This window comes from Triticum urartu, chromosome 6 (assembly GCF_003073215.2).
Source record: "Triticum urartu cultivar G1812 chromosome 6, Tu2.1, whole genome shotgun sequence".
Classification (NCBI taxonomy): domain Eukaryota; kingdom Viridiplantae; phylum Streptophyta; class Magnoliopsida; order Poales; family Poaceae; genus Triticum; species Triticum urartu.
This window is the reverse complement of record NC_053027.1, coordinates 45,549,135-45,563,291: the sequence shown is the minus strand read 5'-3', so window position 1 is coordinate 45,563,291 and position 14,157 is coordinate 45,549,135. Positions and strand designations below refer to the sequence as shown.

Below are 14,157 nucleotides of genomic sequence, written 5' to 3'. Positions count from 1 at the left end.
CTGAACAACAAAAACACCTTCGAGAAGTCCTTGGCCAAAGGAGTGAAGAAAACTAGAGGCTGGAACTAAGACCCTTCCATGTGTTGGAATGCCCCTTTCAACTTTCAAGGTCTTCCCCATGACCCAAACCATGCAAGCCGTAGTGAGAAAATGACCATCCGACCAGCAATGGCCAACATTAAGCTAGTAGTAAATTGATCTAGTCCCCTCACTGACCAATGACCCGTTCTTTCTCCGGTACCCGCCCTGGTCTGCTAACCAAGTACGTGCCATGCTGCTTCCTACTACTTATGGTGCGGTGGTCACCCTCACTTATATATAACTCGTCTCTACCCGTACATGCCGTGACACAAAATCTTGCACCCACTTTGCTCTCAACCTCGTAGCACGAAATCTCAGCGCAATTTCATGCACGTCCTTGCGCCGCACTCACGTGGTCCTCCGTTTGCACCACTGCTCGGCTACCTGGATCGTCGTGGAAGGGAAGGCATCGCGATCCACGGCGGCGACCTGCCAGGAGGGATGGACGACGTGCTGTCGCAGATCGGCGACGCCTTCCGGCTCGCCGGGGAGCTCATGGGCGACCTCCCGGCGGCCCAGAACGACCCGGCCTACCTCGCCGCGCGCTGCCACGGCATTGTCCGCGCCTACAACACGGCCATACGCTTGCTGCAGAACTACGGCGTGGGCGCCGTGAACGTGGCCGCGGCTGCGCGCCCGCTCGGCGGCGGCGGGCCGCTGGACCTCCTGCGCCTGCGCAGCACGGAGGAAGCAGCCGGCGCCAGCCAGCTTCTCGGGGAGACTCCAACTCATCTGCTGGAGCCATTCCACATGCCGGCCGGTGCGCGAGCGCCAGCGCACGCGGCGCGCGCGGCGGCGGACGTCGCGGGCACCTCCGGCGGCCCGGTGAGGAGGCTGGCGCCGTCCAGGTCTCCGCCGACGGCCCAGCCACGGCAGGGCAGGAGGAGGTACGTGCGTGAGCCCGTACGTACCACGTACGGCACTGTCGGTCACTCGGTCGTCGTTAGATTTTGGGGGTCAACGGTTCAAACACGGGGACCTTTTACCACGTCATGGCACGGAAACTTTCGTAGCCCCGCGCGCGCAGCGAATGTTCTCTGCGACAGCGACGTAGGGGCGAATTTCTGGCCAAGTCGCCGGGCGCTACGGGGAAGGTAGACGACACGAGGATTTACACGGCGACCCGAAGCATGCACTTTTAATTATGTCGGGTATATGGGTGGATTAGTATAAGACTCGGTGAGGATCCATGACTTTATTAGTCGTGTTGTGAAAATTCTTTACTCACAGAGGCTTTTACAGAGGTTATACGGGCTATTTTCTAACTAATCATCTTCTGTCCCCCCCCCCCCCCCCCCCCCCCCCCCCCCCCAGGGAGCCCTCACCTTACTGCTATCCAATAAAAACATGCCAACAAAACCACTCCGTTGATCCCGTAAAAAATCATCCGTGCATGTAGCATTGCTCGTCGTGTTGCTTGTTCTTCCTGTGCTTGAAATCATTTCACGCGTCAGTCGAATATGTGCAGCCTATGAGGCAGAGACGACACTCGCACGGCTAGCACCAGCGAGAAGTTGGGATGCCGGCGAGGCCGAGCGTTGAAGGATTCAGGTACCTTGGAGGGGGAGGTCACTGACGACAACATCATGTCGGGGTTAAGAGAAAAGGGAGGGCGGGTCGACGAGCAGATGTTGAAGGGGAAGAAGAAGATCGTGGTCTGGTGGATATTGCCGGAAATTCAATTAAATCATTTTTTTACCCCGACGTTCGATAGCCGACCCCATGATGAAAGACCTAGCTAGCTAGTTTGTGCAAGAAATGTTAAGTCGTTTGAGTTTCCTAGACTACTAATTCATAGTATTAATCAAATAATGTGTTTTTTAGGAGGGACAGCGGGCAGAGGGAGACGATATCGGTGCCGGCACACCGGATGGGCAACACCGAGCTTCCACCGGACGACGGTTACACGTGGCGCAAGTACGGCCAGAAGGACATCCTCGGCTCTAGGTTCCCAAGGTAACCAAACTGATGACATATAAATGTATTGTCTAATTTTTTTATCAAATCGGTTTTTTAGTTGCATTGGCTAGAGCATACACTTCTACACAAATAACTATTTATCAACTTTCGTCTATGCGGGGCCAATTGACTGATTCACATTTCAATCAGTCTGTTCCAAAATTTTCCGGTTTCTCCACCCCAACGATTACGTTGGGAGAGCAGCAACAGTAAATATATTGACTGCCTGATTAGTCAGCAACCCCGTAGTTTCATGGAAGACTGGACATTTCTGGTAAGAGAGTGTAGTACACACAGTCACTGAGTACACACTTCCAGAACTATGAATGCAGATTTCAGTAGCACACTATACTTCAACTAAAATTTTGCTCTCAGTTTGACCAAAAAGGAGTACTTAATTACTTAACCCAACACTCGTGCAAACTAGTATGTGCATGTTTGCAAATTAATAGGCTTTGCATAGCATACATGACAATCTGAGTTTGTGATGATCAAACTGCATGCATGATGTAACCAACAGGAGCTACTACCGGTGCACCCACAAGAACTACTACGGGTGCGACGCCAAGAAGAAGGTGCAGCGCCTGGACGACGACCCCTTCATGTACGAGGTCACCTACTGCGGCAGCCACAGCTGCCTCACCTCCACCACCCCGCTGCTCAACTTTCCCACCGCCACCGCCACAGCCACCGCTACCAACTCTCCGACCGCCGCGACAGGCTCCGGCCTGGCCCCTGCGGACCACTTCATGGCGCCCACCGAGCAGGCGGCCGTGTCGACATCAATGCACCTCGGCGTCGGCTGGATGCCGGCAAGCTTCCAGGGCGTTGTGGCGGGCTCCGGTGCCGGCGGGGGGAGTAGCGCCGGCATGCAGACGAGCGTGTCCACCGCAGCGAGGGACACGGATTACCCGGCGCTGGACCTTGCCGACGTCATGTTCAACTCCGGCGGTAGCGTCGGCATGGACGGCATCTTCTCTTCTCATCATCGACGTGATAGCTAGAGGGACGGCCATGTGCAGGCAACGATCTGGATCACTCGCTCTGATATTCGATTACGTACGTAGAGAAGTCGCATGATAAGTCTTGTTGCTCGTCGTTAACTTGATTTACCTATACATAGTTTTTTTGTTAATGATTTATTTATGCATAGGTGTAGGCTTGTAGCCTGTGGTAGACTAATTAGCAATTTTGGATGAAGTTTATTCAGATATAAATTACTTTACAGCTGTGCTAGAAATATTGATCTTGATCTTATATGCGGAAGTTCACATATGAAACACTGAACTAGCACACCTACAGAATTTGCAAGAACAACAAGCGCATGAAACAATAACAGGGTGATTAGGTGCCTTGGCTGTTTATCTCCCTTCCCCTGGCATGTCAAAAACTCAATAAAGGCAAGGGCACCGATGTAACATGGCCAGTGGATCCCATGTATTTTCCAAAACTATATCCTATAAATAAAAGGGCCTCCACTCACTTGGATAAGAACTTTGCTACACCTAGAGACCGATCTACTACCCCTCAAAAAAAAAAAACTAGAGACCAATCTACAAAATAAAAGCTACATGATGAGGTGGCATGCGAAAGAGAAGGGAATGGGAGGCTCACACCCTGAAATTCAGGGAGGGGATTAGTGAGGATTAGCAAGTCCATGGCCCACTTAGGGCATCTCCAAGGGGACTCACCAAATCACCCCCAAATGTCCAGACCGGATGATCCGGGAACTTTCTAGGCATCCAAAGCGACTCACCAAATTGGGCCGGACTAGTCCAGACATCCAGAACCCCTCAGACCCCAAATAGGTGGGAGCTTCGGGGAACTCTGCACGTCGACCATGTCGGACTCTGACACCAATGTCCCATCTAAACCCCACTCATAGCCGTATTTTTCACAATCATTCCCTCCTCCGCTCTCAATCTCTGCTCATGGAGACCGCCACTGCCGTCGTATATAGACTCCCCACATTGTCAAGCCTTGCAGGACCCCCGGGACGTCACCCAGGCCTTCTCGGCTGCCACCGACGTACTACCCCGGATCTGGTCACCGCCCAAGTACCCTTTGCCCCTACGGATGCCATATAAGGCACCACGCTCGACAATTGTCAGAACAAATGCCATAGTGCAATTTTTTGATGTTCTCATTGTTTACTCTGAAGCAAACACAATGGATTTAGACAAGGAGTACTTCTATGTCGAGTTCATGGATTTGTCTTCATTTGATGATGACGAAGATGAGGATGGGACTGCGACATTGATGGCGATTCTTGAACAAATGGAGTGTGCGGAGGAGCATGTTCTCAACTTCAAGGGTTCAAAAAAGGGACATCGAGTGTTGAATCGGCGTCAGACACGTGGGCATGTTGATATCCCTGATGAGTACTTTGCCCCGGATGCACTATTCGACAACTATTTCCAATGTCGATATCGGATGCATGGACCATTCTTCTTGCACATCATCGAAGGTGTTAGGGCTTCTGATGATTACTTGAAGCTGAAGAGGGATGTCGTTGGCCGCATTGGGTTCTCTGGTCTCCAGATGTGCACGACTGCTATGTGGATGCTTACGTATGGCACAACCATAGACCAGTGAGATGAGTACCTCAGCATGTCTGAGAGCACATGCCTCCAAACCATGGTCAGATTTGTTGTGGTAGTGGTCAAGGAGTTTGTATTGGAGTACTTGAGAGATCCAAATACCAAAGACACAATAAGGCTGAAGGTATTAGGAGAATCAAGAGGGTTCCCAGGCATGCTCGGATCTCTCGATTACATGCACTGAAAATGAAAGAAGTACCCATATGCTCAACAAGATCAATACCAGGGCCGTCATAAAAAGTTCGCCATCAATCTTGAAGTAGTTGTATCACAAGACGTTTGGACTTGACACTTTTTCTTTGGCATGTGAGTCATAAAATGTCATCAACATGCTGCAGCGGTCCCATTGCTTGTGGAGTTGTATGCGGGTGAAGCTCCTGCATGCAACTATACCATCAATTGGAATGAGCACAACATGGGGTACTATCTTTATGATGGTATCTGACCTTTGTCAAGGCCCAAGACCATCTCCGATCCAATAGATAACAAAAAAACCAACTTTGTTACAAAACAAGAATGTGAATGTGGCATTTGGAGTGCTCCAAACCTGTTTTACAATTGTTTGCGAACCTACTAAGTAATGGGATCGAGCGACATTGTGGGAGGTGATGATTGTTGAGAAATTAAGCAATTGTTCAATTAATTTAATATCCAATAATAAATCATAAATATGACATAGGCAGTGCTAATGACATACTGAATTTTGATGATGTATGCACGTACTAGGCAGATAGTAGAAACATCTATGCTAACCACTAGTACTGCACACATGAAAGTAAACAGGAGCGGTGTAAATGTGTTATACCCTCCAGTAGGCCAGTCGGCCGTAGCAGCAGCGGAGGCGTCGGCCTCGTCGGCGATCCTCTTGTCCGTAGCGGCCTTCTCGGCAGCCGCACGATCGGCGTTAGTGCTCATGGTGAAGACGAAGGTGATGTAGAAGTAGTCGACGTAGATGAAGTAGTTGAACCGAGGCGAGCAGTCGCGTAGGAGACGCTCCCCACAAACCTAATCGCCTCTCTCCCGTACAGGATCTGGAGAAGCGGGGTTTCGGAGGCCTGCTCTCCCGTCAGCCGTGTACGCGGTAGACGGGATGGGATCACGGAGGGCAGCAGTAGTGAAAGGAACGACCAGGGAGCAGTGGAGGTGTGAAGTGTATGTGGTTGAGCTGCGATGCCTCATATATATAGCAAGTCGGGTAGGAGAATGGTCCAGCAATAAAACCATTTAATTACAGACATTTCATCTCCATAAAAAACGTTTAATTACAGAAGTTTTCATCTCCACAATAAAACGTATTTATTATGGGTGTTTTCATTTCCGCAATGAATATGACGTCTCACATTCGTTTTGTGTCTGTAATGGACTCTCCAATTTTGAGAGGTAAAACATTGCATCGGCTCGGCTCATTTCCGCACCCCGCGGCGCGCGCGCGTCGTGACGAGGCGGGCGGCGGAGGAGGAGCGCGCGTGTGGAACACCTCTCCTTCCTTCACACCAACTCATACTAGTGGGAGAAGAGCTCACCTTATAAGTTGGTGTACATCTCTCTCAACTAGCCATGCGGGACTAAACTTCCCACCACTCAATTGACAGCATGGGCCCTTAGGTATTTTTTTGAAATTGTTAAGTGGGCCTATAGCCCAACTAATATTCAGCAATCCTCCACCAGATCCCAAAGGCCCATGGTGTTGTCCTCTGTTTCAAACTCTGTTTTGATATACCAGTATTTTCAGTGAAGACCCGTTAAGGTTGAACATCCATCAAGAACAAATAGCTACACTCCTCCACAACTGAACAATGGACTAGGCCTTGAATTGTCAATTTGGCGTGAAGGAGTTTCACCAAGTGTCTTACCAGTACTAGGCTGCCGAAGGCTGACCCCTCGGGTGGAGCATATTGGTCACTCCTGGCCCGTTCATAAACTTACTAGAGATCACCCTAATCTCATAGACTATGACCAGTAGTCAGGCTCATATAGGCGTGTTTCTCCAAAGATCGCTCTGTAGGATAGCATCTTGCTTTTACAAGCCTTGGAACACATTAAGACAAAAGTCAACCTGCCATACAGTTACCGAGAGTTGTGCATCTCCAATGGAGTGGGTTAGTTAAAATACTCTCCTTAGTTAACCACTAGCTTGTTTTCCCAGGTCCTACTTCACGGGATCTCCGATCACATAGGTTGGGTTACTACCATGGCAACTCATGTGGGTCTCATACCCATCTCCCTCGATGCATTATCTATCACCACACGGGATAGCCCTTTTGTGAAGGGATCTGCCAGATTCTTAGCTGTTTGGACATATTCCAACGCTATCACTCCGGAGTTTCTTAATTTTCTGGCAGCTTTTAATCTCATTCTTATGTGTTTGTTGGACTTCATATTGTCCTTTGAACTCTTCACCTTAGTAATGATAGTCTGATTGTCACAGTTCATAAGGATAGCCGGAACCGGTTTATCAACCACTGACAAGTCCATCAAAAGATCTCGAAGCCATCCTGCTTTGATATCGGATGTGTCTAATGCTGTTAATTCTGCTTCTATTGTCGATCTCGTTAAGATCGTTTGCTTGCAAGAATTCCAGGAAACAGCGGCACCTCCAAGAGTAAACATATACCCAGTTGTGGCCTTCATCTCATCAGCATCAGAGATCCAATTCGCGTCATTATACCCTTCAAGTACCGACAGATATCCGGTATAGTGAAGTCCATAGTTCATAGTACCCTTCAGATAGCGCATAACTCTTTCAACAACATGCCAATGTACATCACCCGGTTTGGAAACAAACCGGCTCAGTTTGCTCACAGCAAACGCGATGTCAGGCCTCGTTGCGCTCGCTAGGTACATCAGTGAACCAATGATTTGAGAGTATCTCAATTGGTCTATAGCTGTGCCTTTGGACTTTCAAATCAACACACTAGGATCATATGGTGTTTGAGATGGTGTGCAGTCCGAATATCCAAAACGACTCAACACCTTCTCAACATAGTGGGATTGCAGAAGTGTAATCCCACCCTCATTATCTCTCAGTAGCTTGATGTTCAAGATAACATCAGCCACACCAAGGTCTTTCATCTCAAAGTTCTGAGACAGAAATGACTTGACCTCCTCAATGACTTTGAGGTTGGTTTCGAATATCAGTATGTCATCAACATACAAGCACATTATAACTCCTTCGCCCCCACCATGGCGATAGTATACACATTTGTCAGCCTCATTAACAACGAAACCAACAGATGTCAGAGTTGTATTAAACTTATCATGCCATTGCTTAGGTGCTTGCTTCAGGCCATATAAAGATTTCAGCAACCTACACACCTTTCTTTCCTGACCATCTATCACAAAGCCATCTGGCTGTTGCATGTAGATTTCCTCGTTTAGCTCTCCATTCAGAAAAACCGTCTTGACATCCATCTGGTGGACGATAAGACCATGCGAAGCCGCCAACGAGAGCAATACTCGAATGGTGGTCAGTCTAGACACAGGTGAATAAGTGTCGAAGAAATCTTCCTCTTCTTTCTGGTCATAGCCCTTGGCCACAATCCTAGCCTTGTATTTTTCAATCGTACCATCGGGCCTAAGCTTCTTTTTGAACACCCACTTACATCCTAATGGTTTGCAACCATAGGGACGCTCAGTGATCTCCCATGTCCCATTAGCCATGATGGAATCCATCTCGCTATGGACCGCATCCTTCAAGTAGTCAGCATCTGGAGAGGCATACGCTTCTGAAATAGAATGATCCACGAGGTACATGAAGAAATCATCACCAAAGGTCTTTGCAGTCCTTTGTCTCTTGACCCTACCAAGGGTTTCCTCGTCATCCTCCTCAGGATTTTCATCATGTGTTTGTTCATAATAATCCATAGGAATGGCAGGCTTAGGAGTCTCCTCAGCTATCTAGAAGTGCTTTGCATATCTCTCATAGGAAAAAATATCCTCAAAGAATATAGCATCCTTAGACTCCATAATTGTACCAACCTTATGGCCAGGTACCTCAGATTTCACTACTATAAATCTATAGCCAACACTGTTCTTAGCGTAGCCCAAATTAACGCAGTCCATAGTCTTGGGTCCAAGCTTACGCTTTTTGGGGATCGGCACATTGACTTTCGCCAAACAGCCTCAAGTACGCAAGTACGAAAGTGTTGTCCTTCTCTTTGCGCATTTCTCATAGGGAGTGATCTCATTATCCTTTGTCTGAACTTTATTCAGGACATGACATGCCGTAAATATAGCCTCCCCCCACCATGCCTTGGATAAACCCGATGTATCTAACATGGCGTTAACCAAATCAGTTAGAGTACGGTTTTCCGCTCGGCAACCCCATTTGACTGAGGTGAATAGGGAGGCGTCCTCTCATGAATAATTCCGTGTTCCACACAGAAAGAATCAAACTCATTAGAGAAATACTCTCCACCATGATTTGACCGAACTCGTTTTATTTTCTTTTCAAGTTGATTCTCAACTTATGCCTTATAGATTTTAAAGTAGTGTAGAGCCTCATCTTTAGTGTTTAAAAGATATATATAGCAATATCTAGTAGAATCATCTATTAGTGTCATGAAGTATCCTTTTCCACCTTTAGTCAATACACCATTCATCTCACAAAGATCAGAATGTATGAGTTCTAACGACGCCAAATGTCTCCTCCGCAGCCTTATGGGGCTTGCGAGGTTGCTTTGCTTGCACACAGGAATGGCACTTGGAACCTTTGGGTAAAGTGAAACTTGGGATTAAATTCAATTTTGCTAACCGGGTCATACTACCAAAACCAATGTGACAAAGACGTGAATGCCAAACTTCTGTTTCATTAACACTCGAATGAATATTGTTCACAACTTTATTACAAAAATCAGGGAGGGAAAAGCGGAACAGACCTCCACATTCATAACCTTTTCCAACAAACAATCTGAAAGATCGTGGATGTCGCCTAGAGGGGGGGGCGAATAGGCGTTTTAAAATAATTATGGTTTAGGCTTGAACAAATGCGGAATAAACCTAGCAATTAATTTGCCAAGCACAAAACCTAAAACAACTAGGCTCACCTATGTGCACCAACAACTTATGCTAAGAAAGATAAGCAACTATGTGATAGCAAGATATATGACAAGAAACAATATGGCTATCACAAAGTAAAGTGCATAAGTAAAGGGCTCGGGTAAGAGATAACCGAGGCACGAGGAGACGACGATGTATCCCGAAGTTCACACCCTTGCGGATGCTAATCTCTGTTTGGAGCGGTGTGAAGGCACAATGCTCCCCAAGAAGCCACTAGGGCCATCATAATCTCCTCACGCTCTCGCACAATGCAAGATGCCGTGATTCCACTAAGGGACCCTTGAGGGCGGTCACCGAACCCGTACAAATGGCAACCCTTGGGGGCGGTCACCGGTACCCGTCAAATTGCTCGGGGCGATCTCCACAACCTAATTGGAGACCCTGACGCTTGCCCGGAGCTTTGCACCACAATGATTGAGCTCCGAACACCAACAACCGTCTAGGGCGCCCAAGCACCCAAGAGGAACAAGCTCAAGGGTACCAAGCACCCAAGAGTAATAAGCTTCTCAACTTGTAACTTCCACGTATCACGTGGAGAACTCAAACCGATGCACCAAATGCAATGGCAAGAGCACACGGAGTGCCCAAGTCCTTCTCTCTCAAATCCCACCGAAGCAACTAATGCTAGGGAGGAAAATGAGAGGAAGAACAAGAAAGAGAACACTAAGAACTCCAAGATCTAGATCCAAGGGGTTCCCCTCACATAGAGGAGAAAGTGATTGGTGGAAATGTGGATCTAGATCTCCTCTCTCTTTTCCCTCAAAAACTAGCAAGAATCCATGGAGGGATTGAGAGTTAGCAAGCTCGAAGAAGGTCAACAATGGAGGAAGAACACGAGCTCGAAGGATCAGGTTCAATGGGGAAGAAGACCCCCTTTTATAGGAGGGGGAAAATCCAACCGTTATGTGCTCAGCCCGCACACGAGCGGTACTACCGCTCCATGAGCGGTACTATCGCTCAGGCGGAAGAAACAGGGAAAAGGAGCAACAAAACATGAACCTTGGGGCAGTAGTACCGTAGGAGACAACGGTACTACCGCTGGGTTAGGCGGTACTACCGCACCCTTCGGCGGTACTGCCGCGCAGAACGAAGGGAAAAGGGAAAGAGGGAATCGGGCGGTACTACCGCGGAGGAAGGGCGGTACTACCGCTAAGGAGCGGTACTGCCGCATTACTGCCGCAGCGAGGTACCGCACAATCCGACACAGAAAAAGACCCCTCGAATCGACGCGGTAGGGACCTGGTAAGCCAACGGTAGTACTGCTGCGGAGTCACCGCCGGTACTACCGCTGCGGAGCGGTACTGCCGCTTGTGACTCCTCAGCGGTACTACCGCTGGGTACCACGGTACTACCGCTGGGACCCTGACAAAAACCACACTCAAGAAAACCAGAATTGCCATAACTTCTGCATATGAGCTCCGAATTGAGCAAACTCAAGCTTGTTGGAAACAAGACGACGAGTAGCATCAAAACAGCGACTGGTTATAGTAAGAAGAGGCAGGGGAGGTATGCCTAACAAAAAGAGGAGTGAAACCTCCAACCGAGAAGAACTGGCAAAACCTCCAACATCGAAAACATGATAGAAGATGCAAGCGAACTCCGTTTTTGATGAACTCAAGGTTGTCAACAAGATGACCGTAAGCTCTAAGACTCACAAAGAGAACCAAACCAGAACCAAGAAAGATGATGCAAGGATGCAATGGTTTGAGCTCTCAACGAACGATACGATCAAGCTACTCATTGAGAGCCCCCCTTGATAGTATGGCAATCGATCCTATAACCTGGTCTCCCAACTAGCATCATGAGACCGGTAAAATAGAAAACCTATCAAGGGCAAACCTTTGCCTTGCACATGGTCCACTTGAGCTAGATGATGACGATCTTGACTCCCTCAAGTTGGACCACCCTTCTTGATTGTGTTGGCTCGATGAAGACTAGTTGATTGCTCCCCCATACTCCACTATGGGTGAGCCTTTCTTCCGCACATCTTCACAAGTCCATTGTCACCACAATGGATGGCAAGCTTCAAGCATTTGATCTCTTCGTGATGCTCCACTTGAACTTGCACCACAACCTTTCTTGATTGTGTTGAGTCGATGAAGACTAGTTGATTGCTCCCCCATACTCTACTATGGGCGAGCTACTCTTCCGCACATCTTCAAAGGTCCATTGTCACCACAAAGGACAACAAGCTTCAAGCATTTGATCTCTTCGTGGTGCTCCACTTGAACTTGCACACCGCAACCTAACCCCACAAAGAACCCTCACGAAGACCATGGGTTAGTACACAAAGCGTAATTGACAATGCTTACCATACCATGGGATCACTTGATCCCTCTCGATACATCTTCTACGCTTTGTGTTGGGTAACACAGTAATTTCAAAAAAATTCCCACGCACACGCAAGATCATGGTGATGCATAGCAACGAGAGGGGAGAGTGTTGTCTACGTACCCACGCAGACCGACTGCGGAAGCATTGACGCAACGTAGAGGAAGTAGTCGTACGTCTTCCCGATCCGACCGATCCAAGCACCGTTACTCCGGCACCTCCGAGTTCTTAGCACACATACAGCTCGATGACGATCCCCGGGCTCCGATCCAGCAAAGCGTCGGGGAGCAGTTCCGTCAGCACGACGGCGTGGTGACGATCTTGATGTTCTACCATCGCAGGGCTTCGCCTAAGCACTGCTACAATATAATCGAGGTGGAATATGGTGGCAGGGGGCACCGCACAGGCTAAGGAACGATCTCAAGGATCAACTTGTGTGTCCTAGGGTGCCCCCTTGCCTCCGTATATAAAGGAGCCAAGGGGGAGGGGGCGGCCGGCCAAGGAGGGCGCGCCAAGGGAGTCCTACTCCCTCTGGGAGTAGGATTCCCCCCTCCCCAATCATAGTTGGAATAGGATTCCTCGAGGGGGGAAAGAGAGAGAGGGGGCCGGCCACCTCTCCTTGTCCTAATAGGACTAGGGGAGGGGGGAGGCGCGCGGCCCACCTTGGGCTGCCCCTTTCTCCTTTCCACTAAAGCCCACTAAGGCCCATATAGCTCCCGGGGGGTTCCGGTAACCTCCCGGTACTCCAGTAAAATCCCGATTTCACCCGGAACACTTCCGATATCCAAACATAGGCTTCCAATATATCAATCTTTATGTCTCGACCATTTCGAGACTCCTCGTCATGTCCATGATCACATCCGGGACTCCGAACAATCTTCGGTACATCAAAATGCATAAACTCATAATAACTGTCATCGTAACGTTAAGCGTGCGGACCCTACGGTTCGAGAACAATGTAGACATGACCGAGACACGTCTCCGGTCAATAACCAATAGCGGGACCTGGATGCCCATATTGGCTCCTACATATTCTACGAAGATCTTTATCGGTCAGACCGCATAACAACATACGTTGTTCCCTTTGTCATCGGTATGTTACTTGCCCGAGATTCGATCGTCGGCATCCAATACCTAGTTCAATCTCGTTACCGGCAAGTCTCTTTACTCGTTCCGTAATACATCATCTCGCAACTAACTCATTAGTTGCAATGCTTGCAAGGCTTATGTGATGTGCATTACCGAGAGGGCCCAGAGATACCTCTCCGACAATCGGAGTGACAAATCATATTCTCGAAATACGCCAACCCAACATCTACCATTGGAGACACCTGTAGAGCTCCTTTATAATCACCCAGTTACGTTGTGACGTTTGGTAGCACACAAAGTGTTCCTCCGGCAAACGGGAGTTGCATAATCTCATAGTCATAGGAACATGTATAAGCCATGAAGAAAGCAATAGCAACATACTAAACGATCGTGTGCTAAGCTAATTGAATGGGTCATGTCAATCAGATCATTCAACTAATGATGTGACCTCGTTAATCAAATAACAACACTTTGTTCATGGTTAGGAAACATAACCATCTTTGATTAACGAGCTAGTCAAGTAGAGGCATACTAGTGACACTCTGTTTGTCTATGTATTCACACATGTATTATGTTTCCGGTTAATACAATTCTAGCATGAATAATAAACATTTATCATGATATAAGGAAATAAATAATAACTTTATTATTGCCTCTAGGGCATTTTTCCTTCAGTCTCCCACTTGCACTAGAGTCAATAATCTAGATTACACAGTAATGATTCTAACACCCATGGAGCCTTGGTGCTGATCATGTTTTGCTCGTGGAAGAGGCTTAGTCAACGGATCTGCAACATTCAGATCCGCATGTATCTTGCAAATCTCTATGTCTCCCCCCTGGACTAGATCCCGGATGGAATTGAAGCGTCTCTTGATGTGCTTGGTTCTCTTGTGAAATCTGGATTCCTTTGCCAAGGCAATTGCACCAGTATTATCACAAAAGATTTTCATTGGACCCGATGCACTAGGTATGACACCTAGATCGGATATGAACTCCTTCATCCAGACTCCTTCGTTCGCTGCTTCCGAAGCAGCTATGT

At 48.1% G+C, this 14,157-nt stretch overlaps 1 protein-coding gene across 1 annotated transcript; it reads left to right on the top strand.

Moving 5' to 3' along the window:
• Positions 1-350: 350 nt before the first annotated feature.
• LOC125515455 (WRKY transcription factor 55-like) lies at positions 351-3,263 on the top strand. The gene is made up of 3 exons (XM_048680922.1): positions 351-968; positions 1,906-2,037; positions 2,561-3,263. Exons 1-3 carry the CDS (start codon positions 409-411, stop codon positions 3,042-3,044), a joined length of 1,176 nt encoding a protein of 391 aa, XP_048536879.1. The 5' UTR covers positions 351-408; the 3' UTR covers positions 3,045-3,263.
• The last annotated feature ends 10,894 nt before the right edge of the window (positions 3,264-14,157 follow it).